General features: G+C 38.0%; 1 protein-coding gene across 1 annotated transcript; it reads left to right on the top strand.

The window, feature by feature from the left end:
* The first annotated feature begins 13649 nt into the window (after window positions 1-13649).
* LOC110887698 (autism susceptibility gene 2 protein homolog) lies at window positions 13650-14963 on the top strand. The gene has a single exon (XM_022135273.1). The coding sequence runs from the start codon at window positions 13650-13652 to the stop codon at window positions 14961-14963; it is 1314 nt and encodes a 437-aa protein (XP_021990965.1).
* The last annotated feature ends 342 nt before the right edge of the window (window positions 14964-15305 follow it).

Below are 15305 nucleotides of genomic sequence, written 5' to 3'. Positions count from 1 at the left end.
TTAACCCTGTAATAATCTTTCGACGGTTACTTAATTGGCGAAAGATTTCCGTTGGTTCAAGGTTAGGATTCGAATTTCAAAACGGGTCGGATTTCGGGAATCTATTTTAACGGATGTTACAAACATAGGGTCTTGAAAGTCAAAATTAGATTATATGTTGATAGATCTGCTTATGTGTACATTGTGTTGTTATAGTTTCGCTTTTGTGTCATATAGGCTAATAGGTCCGCTTATTTGTCATATAATAGGTTCGCTTATAGGGTTAAGTTGATAGGTTCGCTTATATGGCATGTCGTATAAGCGGAACCATGAAGACTATATATAGTCAGTTCAAGCGAACCTGTTCAATTCAGTCGTGTATGTTGAAGCGGATCTGTTGAGAGCTTTTGTTACTGAAACTCTGTCAAATTTATATCAGAAAGCAATAAAAGGAAAGGAATTGAATAGGAAAGCTGTTGTAACTTCATTTACGTTGATTCCGCCTTCGTACGTGAAGATGAACGTTCTCTACTGACTATTCAGGGTCGGAACACGGTCCAACAAGTTGTATCAGAGCTCAGGACGAGGAGTTCATACTACTACAGCTTGATTCTACCGATTTCTCTGATTTCTACTCACTTTCTCTCATACTTTTTCGATTTGAAGTGGTTCCTACGGTTGAAATTGTCTGATTTTTGAGTATATCGTGCGAAACATTGTAATAACAAACCCTAGAAAGTTTCGGATTAAAACTTGGCTTAAAAATGGTTAAAATTGGGTAAGTTGTGAGATCCGCTTTTACGGACATCGATAGGTCCGCTTGAAATTACATATTAGATCCGCTCATTCAGACACTTTCGCTCGTACGAACAGTGTAGATCCGCTCGAACGAACAAATTAGGTTCGCTTGAACGGACAATTTTTCATTTCCGCTTATCCAGACTGAGTAGATCCGCTTGAACGAACCTTGAAGTTCCGCTCGAACGGACATTTACCAGGTCCGCTCATTTGATCAAGTGATAGTTCCGCTCATCCGGACAATACCTGGTTCGCTTATTCGGACATTGGAGTTCCGCTTATCTGACATTTATCAGTTTCTCTTGTTTGTCATCATTGCTGATAGTTTCGCTTATCAGTCATCACTTTCAAAAATTTCGAAAACGTGTCTAAGTGTTTGCTGATTTTGCAGGTACATTCAAAATGGATGATATTTTCTTGAATTCGTTCAGCGACATGTACGCGTTCACGGGATATTCCGGAAACGATGATACGTCTTCAAGCAATACGAATGAGAATCCGCCGAAAGAAAAGAAAAAGGAAGCTTGGGAATCGGAAAGTGCCTTCGGAACATTCAATAAACCCCCAAAGCTAATGGCTATCGAGGAATACAATCGGTGGTCTAGAAAGTTTGAAGATTGGCTGATGGCTTTCGCATTTCCCAGCTGGAAAAGTTTGAAGAACGGTTATGCCAATGGAAACAAAATTGGTGAAGCGTTAAGATCAGCTGAAGAGATTGATGCATTTGTAGCTGAGCAAAAATGTGTGGCTTTGTTATTTCAGTCGGTTCGGGAGAGCATAATCTCTTTGATCGATTATTCAAATGCAAAAGATCTTTGGCAAAAGCTAGAAAAGAAATGTCTAGGAAGTACTGAAATTGTAAAAAGTAAAAAGAAACTTCTTAGGAAAGAGTTTGATATGTTTGGTTGTCTTAAGAATGAATCAGTTTGTAAAATGATAGAAAGGTTCGGTCATCTGAAGCTGGAATTAGCAAGAAATGATATCAGATATTCTGATGAAGAACTTGTTGATAAACTGTTCGATTCATTACCAGACGAGATGGATTGGAGATATTATGCGCTTATGCTGAAAAACACTATTGAGCCTGCAAAGTTGACTCCAGATTTAGTGATTGAGAGACTTGAAAGTCACGAATTGGAACTGAAGAAGACGTACAAAGTCAATCATTCATCTTACCAGCAGAATTTGGATCTATATTATCCGAAAAGCATGATGCCAAAAGGAGAACTTCTCCAAAGACTGCATTTTCTGCTGAGAATGTGTCGACAGCAAGCAAAGAAAGTCAAAGCAGTCAAAGCAGTGGAAGTCACAGTGGTTATCACGGTGGATCTTCATCATCTGCAAGTCATTCTGATGCGAAGTTTCAATGAAACATTGCAATAGATTTGAAGAATGCACAGAATTTTGACGAGGAGTCGGCTAAGCAACAAATGGTCTTTTTGGCGTCGGTGTTGGTATCATACGAAGGGTTAGTAGCTGGAAAGATTAGCAATACCAACCTGACGAAGGAAGATTATGACCAGATAGATCCCGAAGAAATGGAGCTGATTGATATTCGTTGGGCTATGGCAAGTGCTGTTCCTAGAGCACAGCGTTTCATGGAAATAACGGGCAGAAAGACGATTGGTGGGCCATCTACTAAGCTGGGGTTCGATAAATCCAAGGTGACATGCTTCAAGTGTAAGCAGAAAGGTCACTTTAAACGAGAATGCAGGAACGCTTATGCTGATGAGTCAGAAAACCCTTTTAGAGATGATTACTACAAGAAGGCGATTTATCATCAAAATAAATCTGAGCCGCCTAGATTGAAGCAGTCTGAAGACAACAGAGAGAAATCTAGAGCTCTTGCGGTGATTTACGATGATGAGGGGTATGATTGGAGCAAAGAGGTTCTACCGGAAGAAGATGCGGTTGGTTACGCATTCATGGCGAAAAACGATGAACCTATTCCGTGGAAAGATGATCGTACTGAAGAGCAGAAGTATAACTATAGGAAAATGATTGCTGAAAACAGAATCATTAGAATTTCTCGTATCTATCTGGAAGCTAGAAGAGCAAGAAGATGGGATCCAGATTGGGAGTGTTATCTTGATGAGTATGGAAATATTGCGATTGATGACAAAACGCTTGATTTGGAAGCCATCATCAAGGAGATAAAAGAAGAGGATGAGTATTGGCAAAACAAATGGTGGGGAACTCCAACCGAGAAAATGAAAGAAGAAGAGAAAGAGAAAGAAGAGAAAGAGAAAAAGGAGAAAGAAGAGATCGAAAAAGCAAAGAAGATTGATACTGGCATTATCGATACAACGCAGGAATTGACTGCAGAGAACCTGGGAAAAATGGCTGACAAAGTGCTGGCTGCTAAAGCATTTGAGGTAGACTCTAACTCCGTGTCTGAGTCAAAAGGCCAGGTCAGTCTAAACTCATCAACGAATGCATCAGGTATAAAGATCGAAGGAAATGTTGATTGCAAAAATTGCAATAAAGAGTGCAAATTTTGTAATACTGTCACGTATCTCAACGGTGAGAAAATTAAAGATCTGACAGCAAAGGTCAGAAGCGTTGAGAATCAAATTCTTGGTCGTGACAAAACAGTTAAAGCTTCAACTGAACGGATCAAAGAATTAACTGCTCAAATTGAAACTGATAAAATTGAACATGAAAAGGTTAAACAAGAAATTGAAAAGTTAATTCTTGAAAACCGTCAGATTTCTGAAAAGTTTGAAAAACTCAAAAGCACAGTGAAAGATAGTGATGATCGAAATGGTAAAACTTTAAAAAAAAAACGAATATTTAAAAGCAATGCTGAGAGTAAAAGAAGAATCAATCAACAAACAACTGGATGAAATTGCTAATTTGAAACTTAAAGTTCAAGAGGCTGAAATTGAAAACGAGCGAATCCAGTTGAAGCTTAACAGCTATAGCTCCGCAAGCTTTGTTTTGCAACATATTGTTCCAAAACCTATTGGGAAAAACAAAGCTGGCGAAGACGTGTATTCTGATGGAACCGGGGTGGGTTTTCATAGAGTTCCACCACCTGTTCTTGATCACTACACGAAAAAACAATCTGGGTTGGTTGAACTTGAGGAAGAAAGTAAAGTTAAACTTCCGGAGAACATTGATGTCACGTTCACATCTTCCGATGACGATAGTGTCCAAAATGATGTGGTAAAAAATGTTGTTGAAAATGTGCTTAAAACAGATAGTGACACTACTGAGGAAGATGGGTGTTTCTTGGACAAATACATTCCGAAACAAAAGACCAAGAACAACTTAAATGATGAACCTATTCTTGTCATGTACAAGATGTCGGGATCTGATAAGTTGTTTTCGGATTCAGAGTTTCCGATAGAGAATGTTAACATGAACAAATTGACAAATGTTTTCAAGTTAGTCGAAGTTGAGTTGTCAGAAGTGAACAATCTGAGTAAAACAAAATGCAAATTGAGTTTTGAGAAAGATAAGTTTACAACAAGAAAGCTGTTAATCCACCGCGTTTTTATAATAACAACAGAAACAACTGGTCGGGTGGTTATCAGGGGGTAAATCGTATCAGAAAAGAAATGTTCCAAACAAGAGGTTTGTCGAGAAGAAAAAGTTTGTGAACAGTTCGAGTTCACTTGCTGATGAAGAAAAAGATTTTTTTTCAAAATCAAACAAAGAGTTCTTTGACAAAAGAGCTTCTCAGTCTCAGTCTGAAGGCACTAGTCGAGTGACTGATACTCGAACTTGTTTTAGATGTAATCAAGTTGGTCACATTGCACGAAAGTGTACCAATGTGAAGCCTAAGACTGAAACTGTGAAGACTAAACAGAAGAAAGTTGATGTGAAGGGTAAAACACCAATCGTTGTTGAGAAAAAGAATGTGAAAAATGAACCCGTATAGAAGTGGGTAACTAAAAACGACAAATTTTACAAAAGGGTTGCATTATCTCAACAAGTTTGGAAGCCAAAAAATGAGAAGAAAATTTCAACTTTTGAGGTGAAAAAGGTTGAAGAATCAATTACGGTTGATTATGATGCAAATTTCCCACCTCTCAAGGTTGAAAATTTCAAAATTCAAATTGCGAGAGTCAAGGTTACACCTAAGGCTGATGAGGCCTGGGTGGACTCCATGTTTGACTAAGCAGTTTGAATTGCCGGAGCTTCCTGGATCGCGAAGCATGAATCGGCATCTTTCTTGAAGTTGTTTAAGTCAAAGTCTGTTATGTGCAGGATCTTCCAAAACTTGTATCCAGATGGATCATGGATAGTGGAGCTTCACGACATATGACAGGGAAGACTGCGTTATTGTATGATGTGAGAAATATAAATGGTGGTTACGTAGGTTTTGCTGGTAATCAAGGAGGAAAGATTATAGGTGAAGGAACGTTATCCAACGGAATCGTAACATTTGAGAGAGTTAACTACATCGCTGAGCTGGAGAACAATCTGCTGAGTATCTCCCAGATCTGTGACAGGATGTATACTACTCACTTCACTGACAAAGAATGTTTGATCTTGAAACTGGGATTTGTGATACCTGAGGAATGGATCATCATGAGGGCACCAAGAGTCAATGATCTGTACGTGTTGGACATGAGTGTAGCTACTACAACCTAGGGTCAGGCTCATTGTTTTGTGTCCAGAGCAACTGAGAAAGAATCAAGATTGTGGCACCGAAAGATGGGGCATATTCACCTAAGGAAGATGAATCACTTGGTGCATCACGATTTGGTCACAGGAGTTCATGTCAAAGGTTTTCATCTGGAAGGGGAGTGCATTAGTTGTGTCAAAGGCAAACAGAAGAAAAAGTCACACCCTACAAAGCAAGTCAATTCAGTTTCGAGACCTCTGGAAAGACTTCATATGGATTTGTTTGGTCCTGTGAATGTCAAGAGTATTACAGGAGATTATTACTATTTGGTCGTAATTGATGATTATTCCAGATTTTCGTGGGTTTCATTTTTGAAAATGAAAGACGAAACATTTGATAGTTTAATGGCGTTGTTCAATAGAATTGAGAATCTGTACCAGAGGCCTATCAGTAGAATTAGAAGTGATAATGGTACTGAATTCAAAAACAGTAAGATGGAAGAATTTTGTGATGAACGAGGTATACTGCATGAGTTTAGTGCTCCGTACACTCCGCAGCAGAATGGAGTCGCAGAACGTAAAAATCGAACGCTAATCGAGACGGCTAGAACTATGCTCGCAGATTCAAAATTACCGATTAATTTTTGGGCTGAAGCTGTTTCTGCCGCATGCTATACGCTCAACAGGGTTCTTACTGTCAAGAAGTTCAACAAGACATGTTTTGAGCTAATCAATAACCGCAAACCGAATTTGAAGTGTCTAGAACCGTTCGGGTCACCCTGTACAGTTATAGAGCCTAATGGAAAGTTTGGTCCGAAGTGCATTGAGGGAATATTTGTTGGTTATGCCAATCCATTGCGACGTGTCTTCGTTCCAAGTGAGAAGCGGGTTATTGAAGCAGCGAATGTTGAATGTCAAGGTCACACTATGCCGCCACAGAATCCTGGTGATTCATGGCGATATCATTATGACAAACTTTGGGATTCGTTTGACATGAGAGAAGAATCAGAGGAAGATGAAGATTTCTTTGATGAGCTGGATATTTTGCGAGAGTATGAGTCGCAGCTCAGGTTCCCAGCGGAGTATTTTAGAAGACCTCAGGAAACTTCAAATGATGAGGAAGCAGGTCCTAGCAATGCTGGTGAACATGATGATGAAGTTGCTCCTGGTAATCATTCGGATGTGAATGATAATCAAGAAGCTGACAACATGCCCGTATTTGATCATGGTGATTCAGATCCTGAGGGGAAGCAGATCCAGTTTTCAAGTCAAACAAACCAAGTTGGTGAACAAGATGCAGAATAGAATGTTACTAATCTGGAGGGAAATGTTGATGTTCCAAGCGAAGTGATGCCGTGAACTTTTTCTTATCATCCAGAGGAGTTGATCATAGGAGAACTGCATTCAGGCGTTCGTACAAGACGTCAAATAGACCAGGGCTTAACATGTTTTTATTCTACAGTAGCACCTTTACAAACAGAATTTTCATTAAGTTGTTTTATCTCGCAGGTCGAACCGAGAACTTATAAAGAGGCGCTTACTGAAGACTCTTGGGTCATTGCAATGCAAGAAGAGTTAAGTCAGTTTGAAAAGTTAGGAGTGTGGAAGCTAGTGGATTTACCGGATGGTCAAAGGAAAATCAATACAAAATGGGTATTCAAGTGTAAGAGAGACGACAGAGGAGTGGTTGTAAGGAACAAAGCTCGACTCGTTGTTCAGGGCTTTAGTCAACAGGAGGGGATTGATTTTACAGAAGTCTATGCTCCTGTAGCACGACTAGAGGCTATCAGAATTTTCCTAGCATTTGCGTCTTGGAAGAACTTCAAAGTTTATCAGTTGGATGTAAAATCGGCGTTTCTTTATGGGAAGGTCAAAGAGGAGGTTTATGTTGGTCAGCCGCCGGGCTTTACTGACCCAATCCACAAGAACAAGGTCTACCTATTGGACAAAGCGCTGTATGGTTTACACCAGGCCCCGAGAGCTTGGTACGAGACTTTGTCTCAACACCTACTCGCTAACAAGTTCATACGTGGAAAAGTGGATGCCACTCTCTTCACTAAAGAGGTCGACGGACATCTTCTGATCGTTCAGATTTATGTAGACGATATAATTTTTGGGTCAACGAATGAGAAATTGTGCAAAGATTTCGAACAGGTGATGAAGCAAAAATTCGAAATGTCATCAATGGGGGCATGATATTCTAAAGAAATTTGGAATGTCAAGTTCTACTCCAGCTGCTACCCCACTTGCGACTAATCATGGGATTCATCCAGATCTCACCGGAGATAGGGCTGATGAAACGTTCTATCGTTCCATGATAGGTTCTTTGATGTATCTAACTGCTTCACGTCCTGATATCATGTACCCAACGTGCCTCGCAGCAAGATATCAATCTAATCCGAGAGCTTCGCACATGATCATTGTCAAGGGGATATTACGTTACTTGAAAGGAACACCCACATTTGGGTTGTGGTATCCTAGAAAAGGCGATTTTACGCTCGAAGGGTATTCCGATTCGGATTTCGGATGCTGCAAAGTCAATACCAAATCAACAACTGCAGGATGCCAGTTCTTTGGTCCTAGATTGGTTACCTGGCAGTGTAAGAAACAAACGTCTGTGGCATTATCTACATGTGAAGCGGAGTACGTTTCTGCTAGCAGTTGCTGCTCTCAGATCCTGTGGATACAGCAACAGATGCGCCACTACGGTTTGCAGTTTCTTAACACACCTCTGTTTGTTGATAATGAGGCCGCAATAAATATAACTAAGAATCCAGTACATCACGCTAAAACTAAACATATAGAGATTCGTCATCACTTTATTCGCGATTGCTTCGAGAAAAAGTTGATACGAATTGAGAAAATCCACACTGACGAACAAAAAGCTGATTTACATACCAAAGCTTTTGATAAAAATCGGTTTCAATATTTGTTAAAACTTAATGGTATGAAATTGCTTTCGGTGTCGGATGGAATTGTGAGCGTTGATGACAGTACTGTTGCGGATGAAGACGAGAAACAATCTGCAATGGTTTGTAGATTTTTTACGTGTTTTGGTATTTAGGGGGAGTAGATAGTTGTAAATGGATATATTTTCAGAAAATACAAAAACAGTAAAAAATGCAAAAATACAAAAACATGATAAAATTGAAAAAGAGCTTGTGTATATAGGGAAAATGATAGTACATTGGCTAGACAATTACAGTATGCTAAAGATTTGTAAAGTCTAAATGAGTTAAACAGTTTCACTGATGATGTGTCGATAGGTTTTCGCACATTTAGTAAGATTTATTCGGGATATAAACCTAAAATTTCAAACTTGTGAAATTCGTGGGGAACACTACTTGGATATATAGGTAACCCCTGAAATCTCGTTTGAAAGGTCTCGTATTCTGATATACTAGGTTTTTATACTCAATGATGTCTGGGGTATTATTCCGGGACTTCTGCTGAATGGAAGTTCTGACCTAGTCCTTGGATAATACTTTCACCAAAAGCTTGAAACACACCATAAACCCTCAGCATGCAGATGAAACAATAAAATTGATAGTCGCTGCTGTTGTAGCTAAAAGATCCTCTAAAGGGGACATACTGAAAAGTCGAAGCTGATATCTCTCTGCGCATACAGAAGTATCGACCTGAGATCCCTCGGCCCTCGCATACCTAATTTATGTACAAATATCATTGTAGTATACTCACCTGTAAGACTGAATATTGGGATTCTGGATACGGGAGTATATTCAAGAGGTGGGACACATGAATTGAGCTAAGTTCATAAAACATCTAAATCGTATCCTGAATAGATTGAAATCTGTGTGAGAATTTAAGATGGATCAGTATATCGACAATCGAGATGAATTGTTTAAGTCTGAGCATGTAATTAAGCTTAACGGTACTAGTTATTTGTCTGAAAAGCTGATATGATTCCCTGACACGCTCGCAAAAAATAAGTTTGTATATAGTTTAAATTTCTGCAATTTAAAGTTTTCTGTTATTTCATTTCTTAGTTTAGAAAACATTAAAAAAAATCCAAAAAGATTTTATTTCTGCTTTATTTTTGACAAACCAAAGTAGAGAGTTGATTGTTGGATTCTCAGAGATTGAAGCAGATGCAGGAAAGTTCTGAGCTGAAGAATGAGGAGAGCTTACTTTGTTGAAGTTTGAAGATGTTTTCAAAGTTAAAACAAGTTCATTAAGTTGATGCTTGTTACATTGTTTTTAGAAAAAGTGAAAATGTTTTTACCAAATCAGTTTGATTCGTCAAATGATCAACCAAGGTCATTAAATTGAACTTGGTAGATTAATTGAGTAATCAGGGCCATTAATTTGGACCTGAATACTTGAGTGGATTTCTAAAGCTGTTTGAGTTTGTGATTTTTTTATTGAAAAGATAGAAGTGTAATGTTATTGGTTGAGTAACAGGTTTGGACTTCATTATTCCCAACGGAAGCTAAATGTCAAAGCTTGAACCAGATCTCTCAGATTCTAGCATATCGAGAGGGGGAGTCTGTGAAAGGGGGAGTCTGGATCAACAGCTAAAGGGAAGTTTGAAGATGGAGTCAGATTGTGATTTTAAACCTGTGAAGATAGATTGATTATGATATGAAGACAGAGAGTTGGAGAAAAGACCAAGACTGAAGACTCAGGAGCTGAAGACTACGTCAACATCCAAGGGGGAGTCTGTTGATGCATGGAATGTCTGTTGACTACGTCTGCATTACGTCTTAGGTCAAGATAGGTCAACATAGGGTCTTGAAAGTCAAAATTAGATTATATGTTGATAGATCCGCTTATGTGTACATTGTGTTGTTATAGTTTCGCTTTTGTGTCATATAGGCTAATAGGTCCGCTTATTTGTCATATAATAGGTTCGCTTATAGGGTTAAGTTGATAGGTTCGCTTATATGGCATGTCGTATAAACGGAACCATGAAGACTATATATAGTCAGTTCAAGCGAACCTGTTCAATTCAGTCGTGTATGTTGAAGCGGATCTGTTGAGAGCTTTTGTTACTGAAACTCTGTCAAATTTATATCAGAAAGCAATAAAAGGAAAGGAATTGAATAGGAAAGCTGTTGTAACTTCATTTACGTTGATTCCGCCTTCGTACGTGAAGATGAACGTTCTCTACTGACTATTCAGGGTCGAAACACGGTCCAACATACATGATGATTAACTTGAAGAACACTAAGAATCAAGAGAATAAAACTTGAACATAAGCTTAAATCATGAAGAAACTATGTTGTTTATGTGTTGATTTACTTGTTGATTGTTGATTTCTTATGTAAATGATGTAGATCGTCATATGATCTTGCTAGATCATGATTAAAAACATAATCTAGCAAGATGAGAGGATGAACATGTTAGAGGTTAATAGATCATCCTCATGAAAGACATGAACTTGAAAGAATATATTGTTTTCTTGTAAAATGATGATTAAAGTGAGTTGCAAGTCTTGTAAATCTAAGATTTCAAGAGTGATTTTTCAAGAAACCAAGCTAAAAGTACAAGTTTTACTTAATCTTGGTTCTTAAATAAATAAACCTCATTTTAAAGGATAAACAAGGGTAGAAACATATGTTTAACAAGAAAAATTCACAAAGAAACATTTTTAGAAAATGTGACTACAAGTTGTAAAGATCTATTTTCTTTAAAAATGATGTTTTTAAAGAATTAACCACACTTTAAAGGGTAACAAGGCTTACTAAATACACTAGTAAGTTACTACAAATTTTTATAAATTTTCAAGTTCATGAAGTGGTAGTTTATGCTTGTTTTTGGCAAAATTGGTAAGTGTAGATTGTTTATTGTTGATTATTGGTTGATTGTGTTGATTTACAAAAGAAATGATATGCCTTTAAGGCATGGAAACCTCAATTTTTAGGGGAAACTATGGCAAAACTTTTCTAAAAATTAAACACTAAGAAAAATATTTCTAAACAAATATTTACAAGTGTATTTTGAACCATGGAATTTTTCACATAAGTTTGCCATAATTTTTGTTACAAAAATATAAATATTGGAGGTTGGTTTTTATAAATAAAAGTGACTAAATATGTATTTAGGAATATATATATTTAGATGTCACCATGTGTGTGATTATTTGTATATTATGTGTATTAGTTATATTATTTTAGGACTTTAATAATATAACTCATCAAAATACCAAAAATTACAATCCAAAATATTACCAAAATTTCAAGGAATAAATATACAAAGAATACCCAATTTATTGGTGAAACCGAACAAAGGAATATAATTCACAAAAATATTCCCGAAAATTTATTCACATGTATATTTTGATAAATAATATTTTGGACACCAAGGAAACAAAAATATGATTTTTACAATTATTACAAAACATATCATATTTTGTATAAGGAGAAAATATATTAATTTTGGCAAGTGAAACTATATTTTTCTTGGAAACTATTAGAAAATATATTATTTTTGGAAGAAATATATATTTTCTCAAATAAACTTGAAATATAATATTGGATGAAAAATAAGTTTATATACTTTCTAAGTTAGACTTGGAAATATATTATTTTTTAGATTTATAAATATTTTTTCCAAGGGAAAAGTTATGAATAATATTTCTAAGTAATATTTCTTAAAATATATATTTTGGAACTATATATTAATGTATTTTTACTAGAGATGTTATTCCGGAAAAATTAATACAAAATTAAGTATATGAATACTTAACAATTACAAGAAAATACGTATTCTTGTACGTATAAATACACTCTGGAATACGACACCAATACATGGCAAAAATATACAAGTTTAAGAATACGAATACAAATACACCCATCCTTGGGAAGGACATACATGTATAAATGCTTGAAAAGTATCAAGTTAATATATATTGTTTTAACAATTATTCCGAAATTTAATAAATATAATTTAAGTTAAAATATTTATTATTTTAACAAATAATTATATAACTTGGAATAATATTGAAAAAAATGAAACGTAACTCAAAGACACTAACTAATACTAAGTCAAGGCACGACCCACTCGTCTAATAGATCGTAGTACGTTGTAGGTAGTCGTGTACACCAGCGGAAACTTTGGGTTACAGCCGGGTTCGAAGAACGCAAAACTGTGAGTTCATGTCCCCTTTTTCTTTTAACTATTTTTGGTTTTATAACTTCAGGGGTGAAGTACATGTTTCAAAATGTTTACAAATGATTACAATTGGTATGGTTAGCTAAGGGTTGCATAGTAGATGATGTGAATGGGTAGGCACACTCCTAAGACCGTTAATCCTTGTGTTAGGACCGAGGGGCATGAGTGATAGAAATGTTTGGGTGTAGCGAGCCCACATCCATGTGGACCGGGGTTTGGCCCAAGAGGTGACTATGTCTTACAGCCGGAGGCCCGGTACAAGATCTGCTAGGTTTGAGCCTTCCTACGCCGTCGCACACTTGTTAATGGCCTTGCAAACCATTAATTGATCTGTATCCTTATTTGCTTTCATACCGGAGTTTACAAACATACATACATATTTACAATGATTTCAAAGGATTATTCGCGTACACAAACAAACACATGAACTCGCTCAACTTTTGTTGTTGTTTTTCAAACTACATGTACTTCAGGGAATTAAATGTGGATCTAGCGGGCGCTTGGATGTTTCAAGTTATGTTAAGAATAAAAGATGTCATCCGGTGTCTTAGGATTTGGATAGTGGGTCTTATCCTGGACCAGACACATCTTCCAAAGCCTGGTTTTATCTAAAGTCTTTTGTTGAGTACTTATGGAACTCTAAACAATTCGTATAGTTTGTAATTCGAATTCGAAGTCTCTGTTTCAAGACAAAGTCGTTGTTATGTTTTTAAACTTATTTAATGGATGATCATATTTGGTTTTATCATATAGTTGTTGTTATGATTGAATGCAATGATATTAAGCAAGTCACACATAATCACGCTTTCGCAAAAGTCAGGGTGTGACAGTTTGGTATCAGAGCTTCGATTGTAGCGAACTTGGATTCCTTCTCTAGTCTAGACTACAATCATTAGGGCTCTCACGAAAATATTTTTACAACATGTTTTCATTGCATACACAAAACGCCCGGATCCAGGAAACAAACATTTTTACAGATGGAAAGACAAGAAACACAATGCATGGTTACTTTGGTGGTTTAGTCTGGGAGACTAGGAAGGATAGAAAGGGTTCGTGAGAAATCACGAGGATACATGATTTCATGATGAATTGACTTTGCTTGCATACTTGATGTTAGTGGTTAATATATGTGCATATGTTGTGATTGTTCTGTTACAGACACTATGTTGTCATCCGAGAGCGGATTGTCCTATACTGATGACCCTTTGGCTATTGTTTCCGATGATGAGATCGCCCCGGAGCCAGAGATCTTTACATCCGATACTGAGAGTGACCCAGATATGCTATCTGACGATGACGACGACTTTCAGCCGTTTACGTTGCCTCATTTTGGAGACGACTTACCGCTTGCTGATGGTATTCCAGAAGAGGATCCTTTTGTTATTCCCATTCCAGTCCACGATCATCTTATCATCGGGCATCCCGATGGTGAGCATATTGTGGCACCGATCCTCGCTCATGTTCCTTTAATGGTCATCCCTCCTGAGGATTGGCTTTTTGATGATCTGTTTGACGATGATTTTGATCTATGTGTTGATGGTCCTCCCGATGACGCCCATGGCGATGGAGAGCTAGATGAGGACGTTGTTGCTAGTCCACTTCCTGAGATCCCTGTTATTGAGATTTCCTCTGACTCTAGTTTGCACTATGTCTCAGATTCCTTTGAGTCTGTGACTTCATCCGCCTTGCAGGCAGTTGGATTACGACGCTATGCCACTGATTCTGATGATGATGCGGCCATGTCAGCTGCACCACCCCCTCCACACGAGCTTGAGCCTGGTCTTGAGCCAGATTTTGTTCCTGTTGATCAGCCTGATGTTGCACCTGCTGATCCTGAGCCGATACCTAATCCTGAACCTTTACCTGATCATGACCCTATTCCTTTTGGCATACCTGACATTGCACCCCTCATACCTGACCGAGTTCCTGCACCCGTTGACCCTCCTGTTATTAAGCCATTCATTCCTCCACTAGCACGTGCACCCGCTGATGTTGCTCCTTTTCTCCCAGTGGAGTCTGATGTTCATCGTGTTGATTTACCCATTGTTTTCTTACAGGACATATCCGCACCCCGTCCAGGGGAAGGCACTTCAGGCCAGCAGCCTAGTCATGACTCTCATGTTTCAGCAGCTTTCCCACACATACCTCAGTCTGCACCTTTGGCTCCTTTTACTTCTTCACCACTTGATGAGCCATTCCGATGGTTCCCACCATACACCATGCCGATTTCAGATCCCTACCATCCCTCGCACTTTGCTGGTTATACATGGGATGACTTACTTTTATCACCGCAGCTTCAGTTTGAGATCATGAGTCGTAGGATTTTGGAGCTTGAGATGACACAGCGTCCTTTGCCATGTCCGTGTCAGCCTGCTTTTGTTCCCCCTCGCTCATCACCGTCTCCGTTTTCACATCCTCCTGCACCTCTCACTCCATTTCCAGAGTTTGATACTCTATTTCTTACCGTCGAGCAGTAGATCAGTTATCTGTTGCGTCATGTTTATGAGCTTGAGGAGGAGCTTGCGCATGTGCGCAGCTTGCTTTTCTTTCCTCCACCTCCTCCTCCACCACCATCAGCATAGTTGGTTTTTGGTTTTATGTAGGTTGCTTTGCTTTTGATGAGAGCACCACTATTGAGCCTAGCTTGTGAAGCCTTTTGGAGACCACCTTTTGATTGTATGACTTTTGTAGACTGATAGACTTGTTGGACAAGGGTAGTGTGACCCTGTGTTCCTTTTGATATGATACATTTGTAAAACATGTAACAATACTTTGTGGTCGATGATTAATGAAAGCTCAATCGTCATGTTCTCATTAAA

This window comes from Helianthus annuus, chromosome 17 (assembly GCF_002127325.2).
Source record: "Helianthus annuus cultivar XRQ/B chromosome 17, HanXRQr2.0-SUNRISE, whole genome shotgun sequence".
Classification (NCBI taxonomy): Eukaryota; Viridiplantae; Streptophyta; class Magnoliopsida; order Asterales; family Asteraceae; genus Helianthus; species Helianthus annuus.
The sequence above is the reverse complement of the archived record's forward strand: the minus strand, read 5'-3'. Positions and strand labels throughout refer to the sequence as shown.

Bases quoted from the DNA above. Each gene is read 5' to 3' on its own strand.
- LOC110887698 (XM_022135273.1), top strand. From the start codon at position 13,650: ATGTTGTCATCCGAGAGCGGATTGTCCTATACTGATGACCCTTTGGCT.